The following is a 27,254-nucleotide window of genomic DNA, read 5'->3' as shown; positions in this document are numbered from 1 at the left end:
GGCGTGTAGTTCTTTATAACGTGGAGTAGGACGGGTCAGTGTTTATTTTAGGATGCAAAGGTTGTGCTGGGGGAGCGTTGAGCACCGGGAGAGCTCGGTGTAAAGATGTCCCTCGTGAACACGTTTCTGTCCCGATCGCTCCGTTTCTGGGTGCAGAGGGTGGGGAAAAGCGGCAGAATCTGCCCTCGGGTCCCCCCGGGGCTCTGTCCGCGCTGCCGGGGAGGTGGCCCCGCCCTCCGCCCCGCCCATCCGGCCACGTGGCCATCGGCCCCGCCCCCGCATTCCAGACATTGTTTCTGGCTCCGCCCCCTCCCCGCAGGCCACACCCCCACCTGCCCCCGCCCCTGCGCTTCGCTTAAAGGAGCCGTCACCCCGCATCCTTCCCTCCGCTTTCCCCTCCCCGGCCGGCCTTTCCGCGCCCGTCCCCGCCGGCGCCTGGCCCGCTCCCGGCGAGGCGGCCGCCGGGCAGCGCGGCGTCGCCATGGCGCTGGAAGTGGAGGCGTCCGCGGCTCCCCTGAACTCTTTCCTGAAGGACTTCCCGTCTCCGCTGGGCCCCGGGGAGCCGCTGCCGTGGAGCTCCGCGGGGAGCGGCGCCCTGAGCAAGGCCGAGGTGCCGGGCGCGCTGGCCGAGCGGGCGAGGAGCCTCCTGGACGGCAGGTGAGAGCCCGGGGGCGGGCGGGCGGGCAGGGGGCTGTCGGCGCCCCGCCGTGAGGGACGGCCCCGCGCTGACAGCGGGCGGCGCGGGGAGCGGGGCTGGGGGGAGCGGGGCCGCTCCCCTGCCCGCCGCGCGGGGCCGGGGCAGGTGCGGGCGGCGCTGCCTCCTGAGGAGACCGCCCGGCCTGGGCAGGGCCCGCGGGGCCTGGACGTGCCGGCCGCTGCCGGCCAGGGCTGCACCGGCGAGATCCACTCAACCTCTCCTGGGCGATTTTAGCTTTCTAAATTATTTTTTCCCCTTTCATAATCGTTTTTGCGAGTACTGTCGTGGGAGTAGGGCTTTCAACACAGTGCTTCTGTCACAGGCCTCCTGGCGAGCTCTGTGCCTTTATAGTAATGTTTGTGTGCTCTCAAAAACATTTCTCTCCCGCTCTCGGTGCGTGAGAGATTAAATTACAATCCTGTAATTAGCCTGATAGGGCGATTCTTGTGGTAAAGTGCCAATAGTTTGAATTCAAGTCCCTAAGGGCACCTGTGCGGATCCACTTGGAAGTCTGAGGAGAGGGGGAGGGAGTCGGTGAGTTTGCAGCCTGCCTGTGAGGGCTCTCAGGTGTAAGCAGCAAGCCGCCTAGAAAAGAATTCAGCTCCTTTGCCACTGTTCCCAGCCCTCTGGAGTTGTCCTGGTGAGCAGGATGTGCTTGTGTGGGTTTCTCAAGTTGATGTTTCTCTCAAAACTTTGAGAGTGTAGTCACAACACCATTGGAAAACACAGCTCCTCTTTCAGTGATGTTTCTGTCATCCCCTGAGTTCAGGAGAGACATCTTACAACCTGCATCCTTATCAGTTTAAATTTCCTCATTAACGCTGCTAAGAATTTGGATGTGACTTGTTTTGGCAAGTTAGTGCTTCACCAGGAGCAAGTTGCCTTGGTCTAACCTCTGGTGTCTCGATGCTCTTCTCTCTCCATGTCTGCTTCCTGACGCACTTCAGCGTTAGGGCCTGCGGGTTCTGGGTGTTACAGAGTTCCTACCATGGTCTGCCTCGTTAAGGTGTTTGTTACCATAAGTCACGAACAAGGATTCTGGATGGTCTAAAAAGAAAAAAATCTAAGCAGAGAGCTCTGACTTTGTGCTCTGGTACTGGGGGTAACTAGTGAAGAAAGCAAGTTAAAGGGACTGGTTCTGTTTAGGTCTGTGTTGAATATTACCTGGTTTCTAGAGGAATTTCATAAAGACACAGAAAGCAGTTTGAATTACTTGTCTCTCTCTAGTTACTGTCTGGTGAGTTTATGAACACTTAATAGATTTTGTTGTTGTCAAAAGTGTATGGCTGATTTTTATGTACTTAAATTGCCTTAAAGATCAAGTTACTTCTGTGCTTTATATTACGTAGATGCTCTTGGACATAACGTCGTTCACTTAAATGGTGTGCCTAAAACTAAAGCTGAGGAACGCGTACCAAAACCCCCTAGTTTTTTAGGCTGTAGTTGAAAAAGATGCAGATGATCATTGCATTACTTAGTTGTGCTTTGACTAAATTGCTCTTGAACAAAACACAGCTGCTGCATTCCTAAAAGATTGTAAATGTGCACTGAATCTCTGAGCTCTTTGGAGCAAGAGTGGTTCTGCATGAGCGCTTTAAACAACAGAGTAATGCCAGCCTTGAACAAAAACCTATCATATGGCAACCCATCTGACACGTGGGCCAGAATGATGTTTTCTAAAGTTGTTTTGGAGATGAAAGTATGAAGCTGTAGGGATTTGGGAGAGGTTCTTCAAACTGTAGTGATTTTTAAAACAGTGTTTTTCTGGGTAACAAATCTGCTAACATTCTGTTGTTCTCTAGTGGGCGGATGAACAAGTGGAAGCAGGAGTGCTGGTTCTGCAATGCTTTCATCTCACCTGTCACTTCTGGTGTTTACACAGAAAGGAGCCTCCCCTGTCAGAAGCTGCATTTTTCACATACCTGCCCCGCAGCCAGTTCTGATTAGACAGCCTGCTTTGCGGAGCTTCCTGAGGCCTGAGCTGGCAAAAATAAATACAAAGGAAGGGAAAGATAGCTAAAGAAAGCAAAGCAGAATAAAAGTGCAGTAATCAACTTATTTATGCTTCTTTTCACAAAATGTACTTGGAAAACAGAAATACATAAGGAAAGCGTTTTTATTAACTCTTGTGGCTGCTCACAGGCAAACCAGTGAAGCCTATGCGTGAGGTTGTGTGCTTGGGTATAGTGCAGCACACCTGAAGTGTCCACTGTTAGGGATCCCAGCAGACTTACAGCTCAGTCTTGGACACCTGTGGTGAACAGAAACCTCATTTTGCAGCTGCAAACAGGCTGCAGTTTCCTGTTGGGTAGGCTGAGTTTGTGCATGTGGAGGAGAAGAGTGGTAGAGCCTAAAGCCAAGACAGGAATGTAGTATTTTGAAAGCGCAGGCTCTCTTCTCATGGTCCATGTAACTAAGGACCAGAACTAGAGTCTTGGTGTGAGAAATGGTCAATTATGCTTTCTTTCCTGCATTCACTACTGCGAATCAACTCGAAGTGCAGTTTTGAAGGTTAAACTGTCACGGTGACATCCCCAACACACAGGTGGCAGCTCAGTGGAAAATATGCAGATTCAAATATGACAGTGTCAGTATAACTAGGTTTAACGCTATGAAGTTGTTATTTGGATGTACCTTGCTGACTTCTGGCATTGATGCTTGTTCTGCATTTCCTTAGTTTGAGACTTCTCTAACACTCCGGCATCACAGAACCTATTTTATACGATGATTAGTAATGATGAAGGATTTCTCTACAGATCAAAGTGTTATTGGGAATCGAGTGGCACGCAGTTCTGCTTCTCATTTCTGCATTATGAGATACTTAATCCACACCCACACAGATGCGTGTGTCATGCCTTGAGGGGCACAAGCCAGCAAAGGTCCAGTAATATTCTTGGCTCATGAGAAGACATGTGGTGATGTTTAGCTTGTCCTTCGATTTGCTCGGAGGCATAAACCTTTGTGTCTTTGCAAAGAGAAACATTCTTCCTCCACCACCAATCAGCTTTGCTGTTGAGAAGAGAATGGGGTAAGGAATAACACTTGTTAGGTCCAACAAGGAGTTTCTGAATGCTATTGCTTCTCTAAGGCTCCACACTTCTCTTACATGGAAGCAGTTGGATACCTCAGGCTACTGCCCTTGAATGTCTAAAATGAACTATTTTGACAACCCGCAAATACAGCTAGCATAGGCAAACACTAGCTGGGGCGGCCAGCCACTCTCGCTTCCTGGCAGGACTTGCACTTAAATTCCTAATCCGGGGAAGTTTTGCAGATGTTTCTACTTTGAACAATTAATTTAAATCAGTGGAACTGCCTGAGTTGTATAAAGCTAAATACTTACATGAAGTTGTGAAGAATTGGGGCAGGCTTAAGTAATCTTGCTTTGCAGAATTTTAATAAAGATACGCTTTTGGGTTAGAGCTTGTGTGTTCCAACAATCTGTGTAAATGGGTCAATGTGAACAAAGAGTCCATTAGTTACTTCCAAAGCTTTAGAAATTACCCTGAGATTTTACTAACTCGTACTGTAACAGAACATGAGATGAGATCAGACCCCCAAATGCGGAAATTTCCCCTTTCCTAGGAGCTAAAACTTGTGTGACCATCCTGTGACACAGCCATAGAACAATGTGAAATTCCAGCAGCCTTCCTGTTTGAAGAGGCTTTACGACAATAACAGTAGTGAGACTTGGGCTTCCTGTTGTGCCCCCTCCCAAACGATTCCCTGTGGTTCAGTTGCCTCAGCATCCTGTTTTGTGTCTGTTTTACACTGTAATGCTCGCAGCCAAGGTGTGGCCCTGGCAGCTTTATTTTCAGCATTTCCCTGCTTTTAGAATAGTTAATTCAGCAGTTCTGATATTTTGATGTTTTTATGTGATGTAAGCATGAAGAGGGGGAAAAAAAAAATCTTATCTTGCCTTTGGTTTACCCAGTCTCTTCTTAAAATTCCTTTTGGTTTCCTTCATGTGTGAAAGCTACTAATACCCAGACTACCATGACCTCTCCTTTTAATAAATTCCATAGAATTTACTCCCTTATTGCTAATTTGTACCATTTAGTGTATGTTATTGTAATGCACTAGTACTTCTCATTGCTAGGAACATGCTTATAGCATCAGTGATCCATCGGTGAATTTGGAAACAAACTTTCCAGCTTTCATGGGCCCAGTTGTGCTTGGTAGCAAAGCAAGTGTGGGATTAGCAGCAACAGTTCACTCCTTCAGGAACACCAGTGTTCCCATTGGTTTATGATTAATAATCGTGGAATTAGAAGCATTGATTAAGTTAGCGCACAAGAGGAAAGTGGCACTTCTGCTTTTTACTAGTTAATTTAGCAAATGGTTAACAAACTGACTCTGGTAATTTTTGGTGGTGGCCAAAACTGCTCTGTTGCCTGTTGTGTGTGGTTTGTCCACTGCTGCTTCTGGAGCTGATGGAGGACAATGTGCAGCTTGAGGGAAATGATGTGCAGCTCACACTGTACGCATGTCTGGATAATAAAGGTTTTGGTAGTTCTGACCTGCCTCCAACAGTATTTAGAGGCTGGACAAACTGCTGATTTTGTGACCAGTAAATTGCTTTTCAGAAGATATTTCTAGTTTGAAACTCCCAGGGAGTTTCCCCTGTTAAAAGATACTCTCAGTAGTAATTTTGGGAAAGAATCACTTTGCTTTTGAAAAGGAAGTGTATGAACAGGGACACCTGCAATACAAGAGAGAAAAAACTTGATGAAACACTGAAAAAAAAATCAAATCATATCAAATATCAAAGTGATGAGGAAACTTTTAGAGCTGGCTTGCTGGTGTTTGTATCAGTTGCTTTGGTTCTGCTTGGAAAACTAAAATTCTCTTTCCCCAGAATTGCATATTTTTCTCTCATAATCTGTGAGAAACACCCTTTCTATTGCTGTTTGAATTTGGCATCAAGATAAGAAATACTCGATTTTGAAACAACAGGTTTAGGGCTCAATTGAAAAGTGGCTTTTTGTGGAATTAAGCCTCTCCTGTTCTGCTGTGTGGTTTTTCTTCCTGCTGAGAATGAAATGGAAGTAGCAGGTGACTCTACATTGCACATTTTCTGTACAAATTGTTTGATGGTGGCTGAAGGGCCTCAACAGATGGATTCTGGGTCTGAAGCTGCTGCTTCTGATAGTTTCAGAAGAAAATCTGGAAAAAGCTGCTTCGTGTAAAGATGGAAAGATAAAAGTTTGGAATTCTGTGTGTGGCATTGTTTATATATTGGTTTTGATTCCATGTTGTTTATCTACTTGTAAAGATCTGATGTCATTAACCAAAGAAACAACTTCTGTGCATTGTAGGATGTCAGATGTTCTCAACAGGTATATAATTTGTACTTTTCGGTCGCTGTCACCCTGGGAACTCTGGGTGCTGCTGTAATAAATATTAATGCTCAGAGCCACTTGAGTGGAAACATTCTGTAGTTGATTACAAGAATAAAAAGGGGGGTGGGAAAGAAAAGTAACAGACTGGGGAGAAAATACTGAATACAAGCAGCTTTTGTTTATGAGGAAACTTGTGACCTGCTCTCGTTTTGGCAGTACGAGAGGATCTTTCACTTGCTGGAGAACTGCTGGCGTTTGCAGATCTGCACTAAACCCACTTTGCTGATATAGCTGTAACGTGCTAGAAACACACTCTGAGTCCACAAACTTTGCTTTACTGGCAAAGCTGTGCTGGGTGCGATCTGGTGTTACAGAGCCTGGGTAGCAAATAAGTGCAGAAATATGTCTTCCCTCTTGATATAAGTGAGCTGCAGCTGACTTAGCTAGAAGCTTTTGCTAGTACTTATAGCACCTCTTTGTTTCCCAACATATATGTGTGTGTATCTAGATCTAGATCTAGATCTAGATCTATATCTGTCTATACTCTGAAAGGAAAAGAGGATTGTACAGTGGTCCTCTGACCTGCAACTGCTGCCTTATTGCCGTGACTTTAGTAATAATATTTAGAAATAATATCATGTAACCTTTTTAATTTGAAAGGTGACAAGTGATCAACAATTTGGCCAATATAGTTAGTAAACACTCTTCTCTTGATACAAACAGATTTCCTGACAGTACTATGGGAGGATGTGTGTGTTTGGGGTGGGGGGATGGGAATTATTTTCCTTAAAAAAAAAAAAAGGTAAATAAAAATTTAAAAATTCAGAAGGCTTTGCATAAACACCAGGTGTTTGGTATGTCCCAGTGAGTCTTTGTGCCACTCTCCACCAAGTTACACTGCGCTTGCTTCTCTCTGCTCAAGAGCGGGTGTTCTGAGTCTGCCATCTCCTGCACTGCTCTGCTTTCTCGGAGCTGCTGTGGACATAGAGCACAACACAAAGTGTGTAATCTGTTTTCAAGCCTTTGGAAAGAAGTGTAGTCATAGTTGAGGCTCTGGACAAGATGTGGTGGTTCGACCTCTGATCTGGATGCTTCCTCCTTGTCCACAAAGCTGTTTAATTCTGAATATACCCTCTTAAATTTGAAGGAAAGAAGAGATGGGGGCATCTTTGAACTGGTGACACTGTTTGCAACACTCAATGCAAGTGTACTGGGGATTTAATGCCCCAAATAAAACCAAATACTAAGTGATCTTACTAGTGTTTCTGCTCCCTGAAGAAACTTGTATATATTCTCTTTTCTTTCTGAAAGCTGATACTTAAGGTGTCAGTAACAGTGTTGTGATTGATCCGACATATGGATACACTGTGGCTGTGATGGCATGCCAGCTGGGCTTTTAATGCGAGATAAAATAGAGAACTGAATTGTATTGTAGAAGAGAAACGAGGTGAACGAGAAGTAATTTCTGCTCTGTAACCTATGCTAAATCTGAAATATGCAAAATATCATAATTGCTTTCTGCATCTGTGAGTAGCTTTATTTTGGCCCACAGGTATGTATATGTACAGAAGCTTTGCATAGCTCCTTTTAACAATATTGTATGTGTCCAGTGGTCCTGAATTTTTCAAGGAGAAGGGTGAAAAAAACATTTAAATGTGTTCTTTATTAGCACAAGTATTGCTTTGCTCTTGAAGTTACCACTTTTATCTATACTCAAGTTTTTAAAATGAGGCTTGTATTTTACCACGAAGTGTCTGGAGGATATGAACTCCGTGCTCCAGCCACTGGTGATCTGACTTCGGCTGGTGGTGAAGCTGCAATGCCTCATCTGCACTGTAACAACACACATTAATTCATTTTAAATATTTTTATTGTGGTCAAAACACAACCTTTTTGTTAGCAAAGAAATAGTCTGTAGCAAATAAATGTTAAGTCTGTTTGCTACTCATCTGTGTATGTTGACGCTAGGTAATTAGTGTTGCATGTGTCATAGAAATGGGGCTGACACGGTTCTTCTAAGGCTCTGTTAAGAGAATGTAACATCCTTTTCAGGAAACACACCCCACCAGCTTCCTTCTTCTTCCTAACACGGCTGTTTTCCTGCTTAGGAAACAACTACAGTATTTCTTCTGATGCATGAAGATTAAATTATGTTTGGTTCAGCCTGTCAGCAGGGTGTCTTGGGCTTCTTTGGAAGGAAGATTTTAACAATAAGTGACATTCTTTGCTTGCAGAAAAGGTTTGAAATGTGTTACAGTAACTGCAGTGGGCTTCTACTTTTACACTGGTTGCCATAGGTACTGTGCCTGCTTCCAGATACTTTCTAGCCAAGTGAGGCCTTGTAACTCTCAACTAAAGAAGCAGTTCTTACTCTTTAACCATGTATTTTGTTAACTCTTGAAGCCTCTGTTCTAGAGGATGAAATTAGAACCAGTAGACATCTAAACTGAATGAAAGATGCCATTGCCTTGGACGTCCATTTACCTCAGCTTGAGTGAAAAAAACAGGTTTACTGATATGGTAGTACTAGTATTAAGAGTTTGTAAAGTAATTGACAGAATGTTCTGTTTGGAACTGATGTTGAACTGAATAGGTAGGGTCATTTAAAAAATGGCTTTTATTTTATCTTTGTCAATGTGACAGAATCAACTACTCAATGTTGTTGTTGCTGGCTGCATAACAAATAAAGTCCCAATAAGCAACCATTTTCTTTGTATAGATTTGAAAAATGTGGAGAGGAAGGAAATGCACAGGAAGCAAAGCTGAATGAAGCAGATCGGTCCTGAGGAATCTCTGAATTTCCTTTTTAGGAACTGGGTGGCAACTGGAAAAAGTTGAAGGATGTGACATAATAACTTGTAAACCCTTTCTTTGTTACAGGCATCCTGTAAGCAGAGGTTTGTATAGGACTTGTGAGTTATAGCACTTAGCTTATTGCCTTTTGTTTGAGCTTCTTTTTACAGACCTATTTCAGCAAGTCAGAGCTCTAGAAAGCAGAAGTCTGCCAAGTTCCTAATCAAAGGATTAAGCCCTCTTCTGATGGCGAGCTGGAAACCCAGGCTAGATTTGAATTTTTCCTCCAGCACAGCAGAGAAATTCTGAAGATGACTGAAGCTGTGGCTCTCGCTGTGTGTTTAAGTGCATAGTGGTTTCACTTACTACTTTTTGTCTCTGTTTGTGGGGCTGAAACCTACTTTAACTAAAGCTTCTGACTTTCAGCAGCATCAGCTACACATCTGACATTGTTTATGTGGCTTGTATTTTCTTACTCCTTTCTCTTCGACCTATACAAACACAAACAGGAAGCAGGACTGGGGGGAGCTGCCATATCCGTTTTGGATTTCTTTCTTGCCTGACCTTTTAAAAGGTTGTCTGTTAGTGTCAGAGTGATTATAAGCAGGCATTGTTCCTTTTAACTTGGATAGGAAAGGAACCAACTCCCCTAAACATATTAGCCTCAAAAAGAAGTAAAAAGCCAATTTCTGGCTCCCCTTGATGCGGTAGGACTGCAGCTAGCACTGAAAGGGCTGCAGGCACACTGCCGTCTGTTTGAAGTACCAAAGCGACTCATTAAAGGAGCCCATCACCGCCACAGAATGCGTAGCATAAAACACGCTTCTGTTCGCAGCCTGCTGACTAACACAATGCTCGCTGTTTGCCACTGCAGGAGCTACTCGGACATGGCTGGGAGAGCACGACAAGGCCTCTCTGTCAGAAACACAATGGCAAATGCATTTTGGCTTGTTGTCACTGGGACCTAAAACCTCACTATCCTCCACTCCCCAGTCTTCTGTACCCACAAAACCAGTCGTCTCTGTTGAACCTCTGCAGAGACCAGTTGCTTCCACCATTTCTTACTCTGTAGCCAGCAGTTTTATGCAAGGCTTTCTAAATGTTTCTTGGCAAAACAAATCTTGTCCTTGACTTGCTGCAGGTGCCTTAATGTGTTATTTGCTTTGGTTGCATAATTTGATGCTTTGTGGGTATCAAACACTCAATGAACAATGGATAAAATTCTTTTTACAGGCATCCACGCTTATTTTTCATTGTGCTCACAGAAAATGTCTGGAATGTGTGTTATTTACAGTAATTGTTAGTACCTGCTGTGGAAATATAGTGGCTATAAAAGAGTTATTTTCTAGTAGCCCCATTTTAAATTTGGATGAGGCTGATTTGTTTACAGATTCAAAAGCAGTATAGCAAGCATGTGCTTCCTATAAACATGGAACTTGCATAAAGTGTTGAGTAAAAAGGAGAGGGTGTGTAGATCGTGTAGCATTATTGTCTTCTAGATGCTTACCTAAAAACTTCAGTTGAATCACAGGTCTTGGAGTCTTTTCTTAGCCTACTTCCCCATGCCAACTCTTTGCACCTTCTTCCTGGGCGATTTCTTTGGGGAACTTCAGTCAGGAGAAACTGGGTGTTAAAGGGCTGCAGGTTAGTACTGAACATGAGTTTTTTGCGTGTGCAGGGACACTGGAGTCTTCAGTAACCTTTTTTGAGATTTGTGTGTACCACACTGCAGAGATCCTGATACTGTCTGTGGTGGTGAGACAGTTGACTACAAGCAGGAAATGTTGTGTAGTGAGTAGAAACAAAATGTTTGCATTCAGAAGGTAGATTTGAAGGTAGCAGTTCCCATCAGATAGCTCAAGAGAAGGAGGTACCATCTGTGACTGGAGTGTGAGGCAGCAGTTTGAAAACATGATTCATACGTGTCTTCCTCTTTGCATTTTTGAGAAAGCGGTTGTCTAACTGAAGATCTTACTAAAGATTTGTATGGATAAATATTGAACATATGGTTTCTTGTACTGATTTACTAATGAAGCTGAAATTATTGTGTTTATTGCTTTCTAATTCTGAGGTCACCAACCATAAACAGTGAGGTTGTAGCTCAATTTAAACTAATGCAGTCTATTTTGCTTTCCCTTCCTTTTCTTACCAGCAGAGGTGTTTCACCACTTCTTGCAGCTTCGTTAATCCATGCTGCAGTTGATGAAGTTCTCCAAACAGACTTGACTGAATTTGAGCAGCAAAATGTGGAAACAGAGGGAGAAGGAGATGAAGAAAGGTTCACCTGTAAGTATATTTCTTTTCTTTCTGTGGTTTTCCCAGAGGCTGTCTGTTGGAATATTCAGTGTTTTGAAATGTTTCCCAGAATATTTGGTTAGGCTGTCTGGCAGTCAGCAGCACTCAGAACTTTATTTGCTCCTGCTGGGTATCTGTGGGATGACAGGTAGCTGTGCTGGTTTTGCAGGCAAGATGGAAACGTGGTGTCTGGAGCCCTGGACCGAGCGCGTGGGTTGGCTTTCTGGAAAGGGAAGAGAGTTTCTCTTCCCAAAAATTCTTAATGACTGTGTCCACTGTGCTTCCTGAATTGAACTGCTTGAGAACTCTTCCTCATTTGATAATTTCACTTAAATTGAACTGGTTCTGTTCCTGTCTTAAGTTGATAAACTTTTATATTTCCAAAGTGCCCTTTTCTCTTTGGTAGACTGACCTTAGCTAATTACTATGTTTTGACATTGACATCGTCACAATTGCTGTTGTGCAACCATGCTGACACCTTAAATTCATCCATATAATCCATCTTGCTTATGTCTGTTCTTGAGGAACAGATTTTGGGACCTGTGGGCCTTCTGCAACCTGAATATCTTGAAACTCAAGATCTTTCTCTTGGCAAGTTTCTCAGTCATCTCTGTCTTTATTGACTATTTCTTCTCTTCCCACCCTCCCCCATAAAGGTGGGATGCTTGAGGATGAAAAACCTGATGCATGTGCGTTCTGCTTGAAGCCTGCATGTTCCCTTATCTGAGCGAATCTGAGAGAGCAGACCCTGGTGACTGAGTAATGGGTTTGAGCCTCATGTAGCGGATGGTCCTGTTGCATTTACACGCTGAAGTGTTTCACATTAGACTTCACCAAACCTTCACTCCCAGTGCCAAGAATTTAAATGGAGCGGGATGCAGGCAGTTGAAGATAAAAGTGGAGTAGAGGTGTCTTAGGCAAACTAGTCTGTCCTGTAAGGGGAAATGCTTACCATTCCATTTCACTGGGATGACTTGGAAGGCCATTCAGCGTGCCCTAGAGGATTCATCTCCAAGCAGAGCTCTGGGAATGGCCAAGATGTGACACTTTTCCTGAAGACTATTTCAGTATTCATCTACAAGTCTGAAATTGGAGGAGGGTCAACAAAATTAAGTCTTGTTGCCCCCTGAATCTTTCAACCCTTGCCTTCATGTTTGTAGCCCTCATATGTCCCAAGAGATGTAGCAAGTTTCCAGCATTTTGCATGGGTAGAGTTGGCTTCATATCAGCTTGGCCAGGGTCTGAACAACACGCCCTGGCTCTCCTCCTCTGGCGCAGGAGAAATGGTTCTGTGTTGGCTGTTCAGGACAGCATGAGCAGTGGCCCCTGGGACATGAGTGAACCGGCCTCCAGGCATGGCAGGGGCCAGATCACACCCTCTGCTGCCCCTTGACAGAGCTACAGGTGGGCCCAGCCCCACTGGGATGGAGCCTCCCAGCACCTGGGTCTAGAACAGCTTGTGAGGACATTCTGCAGAGGCCTTCAGCGATTCTCCAGGGTGTCTCTTCCAGTTGTTTGTTCTTGTGTCACCATTGTCATTTAGATCAAGCGGCTATTCACTGTTGCCCTGTCAAATGTTATGGAAATCTGCATACTATTCTGGTTCTTGCATTGCCTCACCTCAGCAAGGAATATCTACTTTATAGGCGTGAATTTCTCTGCACGTTTGGACTGTATTTGTTTTCTCTATTTTGTAATTGCTATTACATCACTTTAACTGTGCAACTAGGAAGAAAGATGTTCCTTGTGCTACAGCACAGTATGGACACTCCCTGCATTGCAATAATAATTCTCTGGCAAAAAAAAAGCATTCTTGGAATCATAGAATGTCCTGAGTTGGAAGGGACGCATGAATGAAAGAGGAAATGATTATATAACAGCAAGGTATGTATGTGTGCCTATATGAGTACCACCGTTTGATGTGGTAAACTGCAGAAGAATTTCTGGTGTTAAGGTACTGAGCCTTATGTCAGATTTCACAAGCTTAATATTTAAACAATGATGTGTGTCCAAGTCTTCTGTTCAGTAACAGTCAAGACAGTCATGAATATGTAAACTAATACCCGTAAACAAGGCTAAGATGCTGTCCTATTTCATCATATTTGCATATGGGATGACTTAATATTTGAAAGTCTTAAAATCTTGCCCATTCACACCCACGTATTAAGCAAACCAAAAGTAATTTTGGCTAATATGTAGTGACTGCTAATCAAAGATCTATGTTTAAATCTGAGCTTTCAGTTCTCCAGGCCCACAGGTGCATCTGAAGCTGGCCGTCCACTGTTGCTGAGGAAAATAAGTGCTTGAGAACCAGGAGTTATAGAAAGGAATTCTGAGGAAGCTTTAATGCTAACAGTGTCAGCAGGAGTCAGGATAAAGTAGGAAAAATAGTTCATGCATTGCGGTTTTATAGGAAACATGTCAGTGGCCAGCAAATTATTTTTGTTGTATAGATGATCTTTTCAGTGCCTTTTGAAGTTAGTTTATTTAGCATGGAGGCAGGATTCTTACTCAAGTAACAAAACTTTCAATTATTACCTATTCTGAGAGAGACTGTATTGCAAAGCTAGACACGATGTCAAACCAAACCGTTCAGTCTGATGAACAATACGTTTGGATTAATTGATCTTTGGGACCTATCCAAAAACAGGATTTGAGTGTCTGGCCGGAGCTTTTCACACTATGCTCAATGGGTGTTTACAATTCTGCTCTGTAATGAGAAAGCAGGAAAGTGACGGAAATGTTCTTCTGTCCCTCCAGCTCCTACAACCATGTGTATTTAAAAAGATAAAGACTACAGCTTAAAATTCTAATCTGTTCAGCTCAGCTCTGAGTTGAGCTATTGACCTCAGCCAAACATTCTCAGACTTCCTTGTTACTTCAGTGTAAGTGGTTCAGTGGGACATAACCTGACCCAAAGTGAGGCTACTGCTTTTCCAGCCCTTGTGTCCAATACAGCGGCAGTCTCTTATCTATTTATTTATTTAACCTTCTTTAGTAGGGATGCACTCCTACCACTGCATCTTCTGTATTTTACATAACATTTCTGTCTGATATTCCAGACAGATTTTGGGGGGTTTTGTTATGATTGTTTGTAATGTAATCACCCACTTGATAAGCCTCTGGTTTGAAAGGGAACTAGTAAGTAAAGAAGCTGCCCTTATCCTTAATGTCATACTGTTTTACGTTGCAGCTTTCTCTCCACGTTATTCTCAGGAGCTTATTTTAATTCTTGCAGAACCTGTAAAGGCAGAATGCTGAATGTGTGTATGTAGCTCTGAGGAAAGAAACTTGAAGGAAGCATAAGCCAAAAGATGGGCTAAAACAAAGCTTATTGTTTTGTTTTTGTGCTGTCAGTGCTAGATGGAGAGTCATTGCAGCGCTGCTTCTTTAACAAGCTTCGGGATGTCTGCTTTGAGTGGCAGAAGCAGTTGCCACCGCTGCGACCAGGGAAGCGATTCCTGCTCGTTTCCATCCACGCCATCCGTAACACTCGGCGGAAAATGGAGGACAGGCACGTTCTGCTCCCAGAGTTCAATCAGCTGTTTGGATTATCCGTAAGTCTGTACAAACTCGGGGAGGCCAGTTTGTTAACATTTCAGCATTCCCATGAACACAGTGACCTAGTGATGGGTGATCAGTGAAATGGTAAGAATTTGTTGCCACAAGTTATCTATAATTTCTGTGCTGGAGCAAGGACGTACTGGCTCAGATTGCTCAGGGCTAACTACTGCTCTGATAAAGAAAGATCTTGTGACCTTGAGTTTCGTGTCGTATGTTATATAGGGAGACGGATGTTGCTGGAGTTATAATGTTCTTGTGACTGAGGTAACTGATATATTAAGAAAATAAGGGAGGATAACAGCAGTTGAACAAGGGCAAGTGCCAATTAATGAAGCTGCAGTGGGACTATGTAACTTGCTGTGTGTTGTTTCAATTCCAGTTTATTTTCAAGGATATTAAATGACTAACAGCAAACAAAGAAAAGTAATTCCCTTGCAAAGCATCCCTTTCATCCATTTTGCACACAGGTTAATTGACTTAAATTATCCTTACCTATGCAACATGTAGAAGAAAGCCCAGAATAAGCAATCTTTGCTTGCTGGTACCAGTCTCTGGGTTGTTTTGGTTTTGAACATGGATATGTCTTTCTCTCTCTCCCTTCCCACAAAAGGATGACGTTGATCGCGCTTACTTTGCGGTATTTGATGGCCATGGTGGAGTGGATGCTGCCAATTATTCAGCAACCCACTTACATGTAAATGTTGGGCTGCATGAAGACATTGTTAAGAATCCAGCTGAGGCCTTGAAATGCTCTTTCCAGAAGACAGATGAAATGTTTCTTTTCAAAGCCAAAAGAGAGGTGAGTGGGTACAGATTAATTCCATGCTATTTAAATAACACTGAGAACTGTTGGACAACATTATATTATCCAGAAAATTCTAGCAGTACAGTTTCTTTGAATCACTGGCTTATTTATGAAATAATGCTGCATGTAAAGGTGTTCTTTGATCAAATTATTTCTTTTTTTGTGAGGAAAAACAAGATGACAGTACTTGCAAATTCAAGATGAGTGACTGAGAAGAAGCGTTAAGTGATTTAAATGATCCTGACATAACAATTATTTGAGAGAACGCTCTGTTGCCTCTTTGCCTAAATTAGGCAGCCTCTAGATGTTCTGTTGTCCTACCTCTTACCTAGAAAAGATGTTTCTCTCTTCCTGATAATACGGTCACGATGTTCCTCTTTCTTGTTCCACCATTCGTGTCACAGGTGGTTGTAAGATGAAAAATGTATTCTATCTAATCTATTTAAATCAGACTCCTCAGTTTATTAAGCTTAAGCTTATTGATCAGCTTTGAATCAAGTTGGTATGATGAGCGTTCTTTCTTCAAGTGTTACATAATGGGAGGATGGTTTATTGTACAGTTTAATGATAACTCTTATTATAGCAGTAACAGAATATAGAAGTAGTCGTTGTTAATATCTTCATTTCTGTCAATGAGGTACAAAAGAGAGACCAGCATCTTCACGAGGTCTGACTCTCACTAATCTTTACAGGAAATCTAGGACAGTCAGGTTCCTGCCTTTGACATCCTCTTTTAAATAACCGACGATAAGGGGATGTACGCAGTGCAAGGTGTCTGTAGTTGCTAGTGGTAGAGTGGAGAATGCGAAAGGTTTGGGGAGACCTGTGTTTGTTTGTGAAATGTTCATACTACTGAAATTCAGATCCTCTTTCCAAAACACAGAGACACATCTTAGACTCCGAGATCAATTGTGGAATTAATAGCAGAGAAGGAAGGATATAGGAGAGGCAGTACTAGCCCTGCATGTGTTAGAATGTGTAAATACTTTATTTCAAGTCTCTCTAATCTTGTACCTTTTTTCAGGTACTTGAATTATGATTGGCAGGTCTACTCTGCTGCATTTAAGTGTGATTAAACCTAGGTTTAGAATATTGCCATGTAACCTAGTAGGGCTTGTTGAATGTTCACCTAACATACCTGCTTTGTTCTGTAGAAGCTGCGGAGTGGTACCACGGGTGTAACTGCGTTGATTGTAGGGAACAAGCTACACATAGCGTGGCTAGGGGACTCACAGATAATGCTTGTGCAGCAAGGAAAAGCTGTGACATTAATGGAGCCTCACAAACCAGAAAGAGAAGTAAGTCTGACTTGTTTTTTCATCTTGTGCGTGCTGTAAGAATCTCGCTTGAAACCTTTTGGAATCAAGCCTTCTTAAGTGTTTGGTGCTTTACACAATCACATCTATTGGATGGTAGGATTCGGAGAATTAACAGTTTATTTTTTTCCATCTGCTCCTGTATCTTGAAAAGGTTCTCCCTCCAACTGTGCCCCTTTGAAAGTACTGGTGGTACTGGCAGTCCTGACTTCAGTCCCTGCCCAGACTGGCTTTTCAAAATTTGTAGTAACTAAAGGCTTTCACAGCACTTTTTGTGTGTGTGAATTTAAAACTGCCTGCTATAAATTAATTTATTAATTTGAGATTACTGTCATTCAAAAGCTAATGGTGATCTAGTATCCTAACTGGCTTAAAGCATACAGCACTTTCTATATATTTTAAATAGTCAGGTATTTTATTATTTTATTTGTATTCTACTGTTTTGCAGGATGAGAGAGCACGTATTGAGACTCTGGGTGGTTGCGTAACCTATATGGACTGCTGGCGGGTTAATGGTACCTTGGGCGTTTCCAGAGCAATTGGTAAGACAAACCATCAGAATAAGTATTGTTCAGATTAAATTTGATTTAAAACACACCACCTGGAATTGTAGGTTTACTATAAATGACATTTAGCTCAGCATCAATCAAATATTAAACTACTCTTACTGTCTTTGCCATAAGTCTAGCTTACAGCTAGATAACTCACATAGCTTGCAGGTACATAATCTCACTGGTTTTACCGTAAGCATAGAATATTGTTTTATTTTATATACTAGCCATAACAGTCCTAATTATTTTATACTTCTAAGTCTTTTACTTCTTATAAATGTCTTTGGTACTGTGGTGTCCTACAGTAACAAATGTAGAGTATTTAATTTGTAATAAGTGGAGGAAGTAATAAATTTTCATCTAGCCTTTATGTGGTTATATTATGGGGTTTTTTGTCCACTTTAATATTAATATATCTTTCTCCTGACTGCAGTTCTTAAGTCAAATTGCTGCATCCTCTTTCAAGTCACACATATCCAGCAAATTAGGGCATTTTAATTGTAGTATTCCAGAATGTTATTAAATGAGCTTACTTTACTACTGGCCCATCAGGGCAAAAAAAAGAAAAGATCCTGGGCAAGTACAGTAGATAACTGTAATGTATGCACGGAAGCAAATGAGTGTAAATACTATTTGGATCAATAGCAACCCATGTTTACTAAGTATGTCCATATGAAGCTGATTAACTAAACACAATGAGCAGATTTTTCTGGCATTGTATTATTGTACATTTTCATAGCATTCTGAAGGCTGTACAAGAGGCACGCTTGCAAAATGAAGGCCTGACTATCTCCTTGCACAAATGTATTTCAGAGAGGAAAAAAACCTTCAAAAGAATTTCCTTAGTTTCCCAGCAAAATTAGGAAAGCATAAATTAGAGTGACTCCTTAGGAACTCACTGGATTTAGGTAGGTTTCAAACATTCTTAAAGAAACAAAGGCCTTCCATGTTTATTCCGTAGCTTTTCACTCCTCTTGTCCTGCATCAGATGCCTCTGGAATATGGTCTGGCTGCCCTCGAGGATGCTAAGAGCAAGTGGTGGGTGAAGTAACTGTTTACATTTGAAGTAATAAAGCCTTTGTTTTGATTGTTTGTCTTAGGTGACATATGTCAGAAACCCTACATCTCTGGTGATGCAGATGGAGACTCATTTGAGCTGACTGGTTCTGAAGATTACTTGCTCCTAGCCTGCGATGGATTCTTTGACGTGATCAAGCCATATGAGGTTGTAGACTTGGTCCTAGATCATTTAATGCAAACCAAAGGAGTGGGTCTCAAAGCAGCAGAAAGACTGGTGGCTGCTGCGAAGGAAAACGGATCCAGTGATAACATCACTGTTCTAGTGGTGTTCTTGAGGGATCCTCAGGACATCTTGGCAGACTGTCTCAGAGACCCTAAGAACCATGGGGCCGGTGAGGATGCTCGGAGCTCACCCTTTAATTTCCTTAGCTGTGAGGCAGCGGCCACACAGTGACAAAATCTGCCTAGTCCCAAACGTTCAAGTAAGTTCACATAAGGAACTGCTTTCCACTGAAGAAGCCTCTAATGCAACAGGCAAAACATATTAGGAAAAAAATGACAAATGGACATACTGTTAACAGAAAGGCAAGACTCCTTTTACTGAGTTCCTATTTGTCTTTTCCTTCCATCCCCCTCCCTTCAAAAAACACTGAGCAGATGTTGGGATTTGTACAGCAATTTCGTCTCTGGGAGCAGACTTCTAAAGTGTGTCCTGGGGCTGCTGGTCATATCCCTCTGCCCTGGAGGTGGTAAGAAACCGTAAGATGTATAAGCTAACGGGCGAGAATACCCATTTGTGAATTCTGCGTGAAAATTTAAATTAGTGCTTAAAAAGAATGCTGTATGTTGTATTTAATAGTGATGTTACTTTGGAGACTGAGAGGAGAGAAGCTGTCGCCATCGCAGAAAAGCTTCTTGCTGCGTGTGGTCTGTAGGAACAGGCTTGGTGTGCGAGAGACTGGCTGATGCCATTATGCTGTGTAACTTGCTTCAGTTTTGTACCAAAGATAATATTACAAGGATGGTGTGGTCTCTTTATTCAGAGGCATTTAGTTTTGTGTGTATGGAGTGGAGAAAATGAAGCTGAATGCTCCAGAAAAAGAGCAAGAGAGCTAACTAGAAATATCCCAGGCAAAACTGATACAAAATCAGCTGCTTTGGGGGAATGTTCTGGTTTATAAACTGGAATCCAATATTTAACTGCACTGAATTATTTCTCCCTAACAAACATTCTTTATTGGCTATTTGGCAACCCGAAAAGAAAGGACCCTTAGTGTTGTATTTGACAGAGATGCTTACAGTATGTATGCTCCAGCAGTTAAATATGCTCTGTTTCTGCCACTTTTTTGTGTACTATAACAAAAGGAGAATGTTATTTTTTATTCTAAGGGTTTACCTGTTTATTTACTGAATTTACAGTTGGAGTAATGTTTTGCAGTGTTACTTTATTTTGTTGTGGTTTTTATTTAAATTAGAATTTTGAAGTAGTTGTGTCTTTATTATCTGATTTTTAAAACTGACTACCCTCAAGTGCCTTAAATATTTCACCCAAGGATTGCTGGCTTCCTGTTGTGTTCTGGTGAGCCAGTTTATAGCGTTTTTAGAATGTGACTTTTTAATTTCATTGATACTAATGTTTAATGCACTTAAATGTTTCATTTTTGTGAATTATTTTAGTGGGAACTAGGTTTCAAGAAAACATCTTGTTCATTGTTGCCAAATCTTGTGGCTTGTAGTAAAAGCTTCACAACACTTACTGTGACTTACCCCCTGCCCCATGCATAAAGCACGAGTTACTTAATCGTGAAGTAACAATGAGTCATCATGACTTTCATTTAAAAACAAATACACATCTGACCTTCACAAGAAAATTTAATAACACAAACTAGAAACAGTTTAGTAACAGTTTTTGATTAATAGATGGTTAATTGGGCCATACTTTGTGAATAACTTTCTAAGGAGATGTGAAACTAAGGTGAGGATGAAAGAATCTTAATGAACATGTATGTTGTTGTGTGACTGTTATGTCCATTACATGCTGGAGCCTCTGGTGGTGTTTTGTCTTGCTCTGCTGACCTGCCCCACAGGACTCAGCAAGATCTGAAGGCTCAGTGGTAAATGTGTTAGTAATTTTTGTACCTAAACAAAAAGTGCTTTACATGTGGCAGCAAGATTGTATGCCTGATTTAGAAGCACATGGGATTGCAATATGTCAGTCCTGTTGATTAAAATGTGTTGAGTGCTAATGTTGCTTAGGGAGAAGATTTAGGTAAAAGAGACGAGATGGCTAGAAGGAAGAGCAGAGCAGGATTGTTTCTGTCCATAGTGTCTCTGAACCGCTAGCTGGTGTGCAGCAATGCACTTACCCGAGCAACTTGATTTTTTAATTTCTTTTTTCTGGATTACTATGGTTGATTGTGCGGTTTGACATAGAAACTCCTCAGTGAGCTGCCATCTCATTACACAGCAGCTCGGACAGTGATTCCCTTGTTTTGCTGTGCAACAATGGGAGCTTTTCCTCTGAGAAGGTTGCAAGCACTTTTCTACCCTTTATTTTGCTGTCCAAAAGTATTTGTGGAGATCTTTCAGTGATGGCAACCTGGTTAATTTTTGTAGTGAACCTACTTCAGCTAAGGAAGCCTTCAGACTTGCCAAGTAATCCCTTTCGATTTACCATCACCCATCTCTTTGATTTCTAACCCAGATATTCAGTGTCGTGCTAAATTCTTATAACCACTAGTGCCTCTTTGTGTCTTGGAAAGAGTTCTCATTATTAATATAGTAAGAATCATACAAAATTGTTTGATTTCTGCTATCTGAGGTTTATTGGGAGAGGGGGAAGCTATTGTATTCCTGAAGTTTGAAATGTTGGTAAATTTGTAGTATGGTTTAGTTTCTGAAATTTGCCAAACTTCCTGAAACATGGAGGGAACTGAATGAGCCAAATTCCTGGTAATGGTCTTTTACTTCAACCTTTCTGTGGCAGATTTGTATTATGGAGGAAAAAAAGTCTTAAGCCTTTCAATGAATATTTACAGCTGTGTGAGAATATCCTTATTTGTTTCAAATTTGATAGGTATACTGTAGGGAAGAAATTCTGCATAGATGTTTTCATTCTGAATGACCTAGTGCCTCATTTCTTAGAGGTGGAAGTAGAGAGGAATAGTCTTTGGGAACTTGTACAGATTTCAGGGGAGATACAAAATATTTCTCTAATTTTCCAAGACCCTCTTACTAGCTTTAAAAAATTTAGTCAGGTCTATAAGAGTTGTAACTAGGTCAAAACCAGCAGTTTGTATCCTCTCAGTGGAATAAATAAATCTTAATGTGTCATCTACAGTAAAATTTCAAGTACGATTTTGGGGAAAAAATTGTTTTGGAGATGTCTTATCCTCAAAATTTCCATTTTTTAAACTTAAACCCCAACATTTCAACTTTGAAGTTACATCAGTCATGACACAGGATGCAAGAATAGATGTTAAGTGCACTTTGAGCGTTCAGTTGAAAATGGTCATCAGGATGGTCTTACCCTGGGGATGGCAAGGCAGCCTCCAAATTCAGTTTCACTCATGACCTGGATATTACTTTTAGAAGCCACGAGCTACAATGCATAACACTGTTACAAGTGTCACCAGTGCGGGTGGTGGGGAGGGGGGGGAAGGGGCTCCAGCAGAACGTTATGAAGTTCAACTAAATAGTCCAAAATATGGAGTGGTGCTATATTTTGAATTTGCAATACTAATGTGCTGCATTAGCTTTTCTTATCTTTCCTCTTTAAAACTTCCTGGCTTTCTTGTGTTGGTTGTTCTGTTTTCCTTCCCTCCTTTGGTTAAAAATAATATGTAATTTTGGTGAGAGAATCATCTTGCCTCTCTGGGCCTTCTCAGTGCCATATATTAACGTTGGTCTACCTATGTCAAATTGACTAATTTGCCTGTTTAATTGTTGCCTTTCTCAGGGGCCTGCAGCAAAATCAATTCTGTAGTCCAGCCAAAATCTTCGAAGCTGTAGAAGTTAGCTGGAGGATCCAGGACAAATGAAAGTGTTTTCATATTTTACTAAACTCCAAATGAATATTTGCTACTGCATTTTACCACCACCCAGTGTCAGCAAAATTGTTCTTTAAAGGAGCCTGCATTTTTAAAACAGAGCACGCTTAAATCCTTACATTGTGCGTCACTGAAAACTAGCTTCAGTCATGCTGCTTAGTGGGTATCCAACATCTCTTTTACTTAAGGGTAATTCATACTTCTGCCTTTCTTTCCCTACCCACCCTCTCCTACAATGAAACATACCTAAGACAGTGAAGTCTTCTGGGTCTGACAGAGACAAGGTTACAATTTTACAAATAATATTTTTTGAGGTTTTGGGTTTTTTGAGAATACAGAGGATAGAAATGTAGGAAAATTTTTATAACAGAGGGAGATTAAGTAAAATCCACCCTCTCGAGTGATGGAGGAGTGAAAGAGAGAGACAGGAATGCATTTAAGTATTATTAACGCCTATTTTAAAAGGCAAGTGGGCTGGAAAATAGCGCTACAAATGTCAGTTCTTTAGAGTGAAATACCAGTGCTTGAAAGAATTAGAAACACACCCATTAAAAAGGCAAAACTCAGATAAGTCTTCAAGCAGCCAAGGAAGGAATCACAGTAAAAGCATCTGAGGTGACTTAATGTGACCCCTCAACACTCTCTTGGAAGCTAATGCTACTAAATGGATTTTTCTAAATGTCCTTATGTATAAGGTAGTGCTAAGCGGGGGAGCGTTCAGAATACACAGTTACTGGTCACTGTGCAACTGCTGCCGTGAGCAAATGCCGTGAAGCGCGTTAATGAATCGATCCGGCTGGTGAGCTCTCAGAAGATGAGTAATTGGGCACCGAGTGGTTACAGCAGAGTTGGCAGTTGAATAGTGTTAATCACAGTGATGACTTTAATAGCATTTAATAGACACTTATCTGAATTCAAAGTCAGATGAGATACTGCTCTTTTTAAAAAGCATTTCCAGTGTTATTAGCTTTCTGTCATGAAAAGCCACTAAAATTTCCATTTTTTTGTTGGGTGTTGGGAAAAGTGCTTATCTCCAGAATTCAGAAAGCAAGAAAAGTTGGCTGTCTGCACTGGAAAACCCATTTTCAGTTGATAGTTTAAAACCACTGTTTGAGGTTTGAAACTTCCCTCCCAGGCAGTCCTTTAAAAACCAACAAAAAGGGGCTTCCAAAACAAGGGCCGAGGAAGGCAGCTGTTTCTAAATGGCATTCCACAAAAGGCCATAGCTTTAAGGAATTGCAACGACCCTCAATGTGTAAAGGGCACAGACAGTTGAGCACCTTAAAGTCTAAATTAAGATTGCAGCTTCACTCTTTGTGTAAGTGATACTCCGGTTAGCAGATTCCTGTGAATGCAGGTACTTACTGCACAGCACCAGCCACGGGCTAGTTCTGTTCTTACAGTGAAGTATCAATCAAATGCTTTAGGGAGCAGGTAGGGAAATGTTAGCCACAACAGAGCAGACTGCAGATGATTCACATGTGATTGAGCTCTAGTTAGGCCTGAATTAAATTTCCCTGCTTAATTCTATTACTGTCCCTTTTACAATTGAGCCTGTGCCTTCAAGCAAAATCCTACTAGGAAATAATGGTCTATTCCCTTTTTTTTGAGGAGCAAACAACTCCTGATGGACAAAATGTTGTTCAGACAGGAGTGGAGAGGGAGAAAAATGAGCTTTCAAATGAGTGCAAAACTTCCTAATCTATGCTAAGTTATGTGTTCTGTCTAAACGCATGTTTATAGCAGGTTCAATTGCATTTGAATAGTTGTGCTGGAACGCAGTGGGTTTTCTGCCAAGCCGGTCATGACCTGTAAAACTGACGGCACCAAACCCGAGAGGCTGGTCCTGCCTGCCCTCCTGAACTGGCCACTAACACAGGAGCCCTGGTGAGTGTTCTGCAGCGCTGACAGCTCTAAGGGCTAAGCCAGCCGCTTTCTGCATATGCTTTGGTTGGTTTAAATATATTTATTGGATTTTACTTTATCTAAAGTTATGTCTATTGATTTCAGTCATGTCAGCTGAAAAGTAATCAAATGGAGACATGAGGGAGTGAGTGGATCTGAGCAGGATCTGATCTGTCATAGACAGTTCTTAAAATACTACCGTAAAATGGGCTGGTAGGCTCTTGTGATAACCTTATCTCTGAATAGAGCAGGAAAGCAAAATCTTACAAAGTATCACTTAAACCTTTGTTGTGTTGTGACCCGTCAGAACCTGAGCACTCAGAATCCTTTCCCACAAGCCGTTTGCTGTTGCTGGTTTGCTGTGTTTTCCAGGCTGCGCACGCTGCTGCTGGTGTGTACAAAAATAAACAAAAGGCAGCTGTGTTGGCAGCACAGAAAATTTAGCAAGATGCAGCTTTTGTCAAACAGAAGAGGACAAAATCAATAGGAAAAGAAATGTTTTCAAGCTTTTTGGAATGCAAACAATGGAATAATAATAAAAAAAAAAAAAAGGCAACCTAGAAGAATTGGCAGTGCACTGTCAGCTTAAAACCACTGTTTTAAGCAAATTAATTTGGCTGCTTTGTAATGTCTGTTTTATTTTGTTAACAAATTCCTCTCAGTCAGGGTTTTGTGTCTTCTTGTTGATACGTGCTTTTTAGTCTAAAGATAGAAGATACATTTAACGTGTTAAGGAACTGAATGTATCTGGGCTTTGTGACTAGTTAGATTATGATTATCGAATTGTCTCTCAACTGTTAAGCTTGCTTACTGATTCCCAGGAGATATTAATATAGCAAGTACTGAACTTATTAATGATTAAATGCTTTTGGATTTCCATGGACAAGAACTTCCACGGTCTTTCCTGATCTAGCGGATCACTTCTTGAAGTTTATTATCATTTGTGTGGCAATACATTAGGCATGTGGAAGGTTTGTCGCTTTGGCAAATGGAGCTGGAAGGTGTGACCACCAGTCCCCACAGGAAGTATTTATCCTTTTATCTAAGGAATGATGGTTCCTTTTGGATGTCTAAGGATAAAGAGATAATCACTAGGAAACTAGAGAGATCCTATGGGGACCTTCTCAGGGCAATTAAATACTATGACTTCCTCTTTTTCACGTTGCCCTTTCTAACTTCATTAAAAAGCATTCTGCTTAATACTGGATGATTAATGTTGCTGGTGTTTGATTTCCTGTTGTGTCTTTGGCATTGACCAATATTGGATGTCTAAGAAGAAAATCCTGTTAGTTGCATGTTATTCCATAGGAATACTTATGCTTATTTCAGGTAACAGTAGCTCTCATCCTGAATGCAGGACTTCAGAAATATTCTTGTCTCTGTATTTCCTTGTTCTTGCAGATTGTTTGTGTTTTCAAACATTTACACTGTTTAGAGTGGGGAAAAACGCGTTCTGACTTCCTTCACCTCTTCAGTTCTCTCTCTTTCTTGCCCTGGTAGGCTGAACAGACAGGTTGGTAGGGCAGCTCACCATGGGGCTCCTCACCCTCAGTCTGTCATTCTGCAGTGTCTGCTCTGTACGATAACTTCAATCCTGTGCTTATTTAGTGCTAAGTTAGATCTCCATAACTACTCCTGCTGACTTAAAAGTATGTGTTCTTATCAGTATTAAAATAGTACAAGAGCAGAACTGTTGCTTTAGGCACATTTCTTGCCACTGTGTTGGCTAATGAACCTTGAATGAAAGTAAGAGGGCCAGTGACTTTGAAATAGGAACTGTTAGCCAAGTGTTGTAGAATCGTAGTCCTTATTTATTTTGTATGCTAATCTGCACTTGTGACCCTGAGCAGAAAAGCTGCAGTACAGCAGGTTTTATAAGCTGTGGCTTAACCAGTTATCTAGTATCTTAAAACTCTTATTTAAGCTGACTGGTTTTGTGCACAGGTCAGAAACCTGTTGTCATTGATCATTAAATGCTGTGCATATTGTACATTCATTTACACGGATTGTTCTAATAGTGCTTGTGTGTATTATGCTACATTACCATATTTTTATATATATGTATGTATGTATTGCATGAGGTTTAATTGTTGGGATTTTTTTGTATTGTCACTTTTGTATTCACACAGTGCCTCATGTATCTATTTGCATATTGCAAGAAGTTGTTTCAAAGCAGTGACTGGAAACAGGTGGGGATGAGAACTCTCCACTGTAGGATCTGATGTTTCTGAAGTATTAATAAAGTATAGTGAGTTGAAGCATTGTTCGTTTCTTTTCTTAAATGTCTTTTTCATTCTAATACTACAAGTAGCTGGATCCACAGTGGTCATATTGCACATCTTTGAGTGGTTACCCTGTCATCAAATATTACTTTCCTCCATAGGGCCTTTCTGAGAAAGTACAGTACTTAGCTCACCAGGGAGCACAATGACCAACTAACTGCTGCTGCTTTTTCATGACTGTGGAAAGCAACTATGGGAATCCATTGTCCAGGTACCTCCACAATCCGAAGGCAAATACAGCTGCTCTTTGCTGATAACAGCACAGAGCTGAACCAAATCAGTCTTGTAGCATCTTGGGCACCTCCTCACAAAGGTGTTGTCTTCCTGTAGATCTGAGCCCATTCCAGCTGCATTTGAGAACAGGAGTGGACATCACTATTGATTTTCCTTGGTGGTCCCCAACACTGGCTTTACTGTCACTTTTCAATCAGTAGAAGGTGGAATCAGGACATTGCTGATTCTTGTTGGCTGTGCTGTTTTCTTTTTCATCTAGCAGGTCTTCGGTAGACCATGTGTTCAACGGCGGCTCGTAGCCAACCTTCTGCTCGGTGATATCAGTCATCTGCAGTCTCTGTTGCTGGTGGGCTTGAGCAAGAAGCAATCAGTAAGCCCATGGAAATGAATGTAAAACTTGG

The 27,254-nt window shown here is 41.6% G+C and overlaps 1 protein-coding gene across 2 annotated transcripts; it reads left to right on the top strand.

Moving 5' to 3' along the window:
- Nucleotides 1-385: 385 nt before the first annotated feature.
- PPM1F (protein phosphatase, Mg2+/Mn2+ dependent 1F) lies at nucleotides 386-26,595 on the top strand. 2 transcript variants are annotated; one of them, XM_082066318.1, is made up of 7 exons: nucleotides 386-657; nucleotides 10,988-11,118; nucleotides 14,485-14,684; nucleotides 15,302-15,490; nucleotides 16,651-16,794; nucleotides 17,261-17,354; nucleotides 18,464-26,595. In XM_082066318.1, exons 1-7 carry the CDS (start codon nucleotides 482-484, stop codon nucleotides 18,835-18,837), a joined length of 1,308 nt encoding a protein of 435 aa, XP_081922444.1. In that variant the 5' UTR covers nucleotides 386-481; the 3' UTR covers nucleotides 18,838-26,595. The 2 variants fall into 2 exon arrangements, with proteins under 2 accessions (XP_081922444.1, XP_081922443.1); XM_082066317.1 differs by having other exon boundaries at nucleotides 10,985-11,118.
- Nucleotides 26,596-27,254: the final 659 nt, after the last annotated feature.

The sequence above is a fragment of the Streptopelia decaocto genome (genome assembly GCF_964273445.1).
Source record: "Streptopelia decaocto genome assembly, chromosome: 15".
In the NCBI taxonomy this organism is placed as follows: Eukaryota; Metazoa; Chordata; class Aves; order Columbiformes; family Columbidae; genus Streptopelia; species Streptopelia decaocto.
This window is presented reverse-complemented; position numbering and strand designations above follow the sequence as displayed.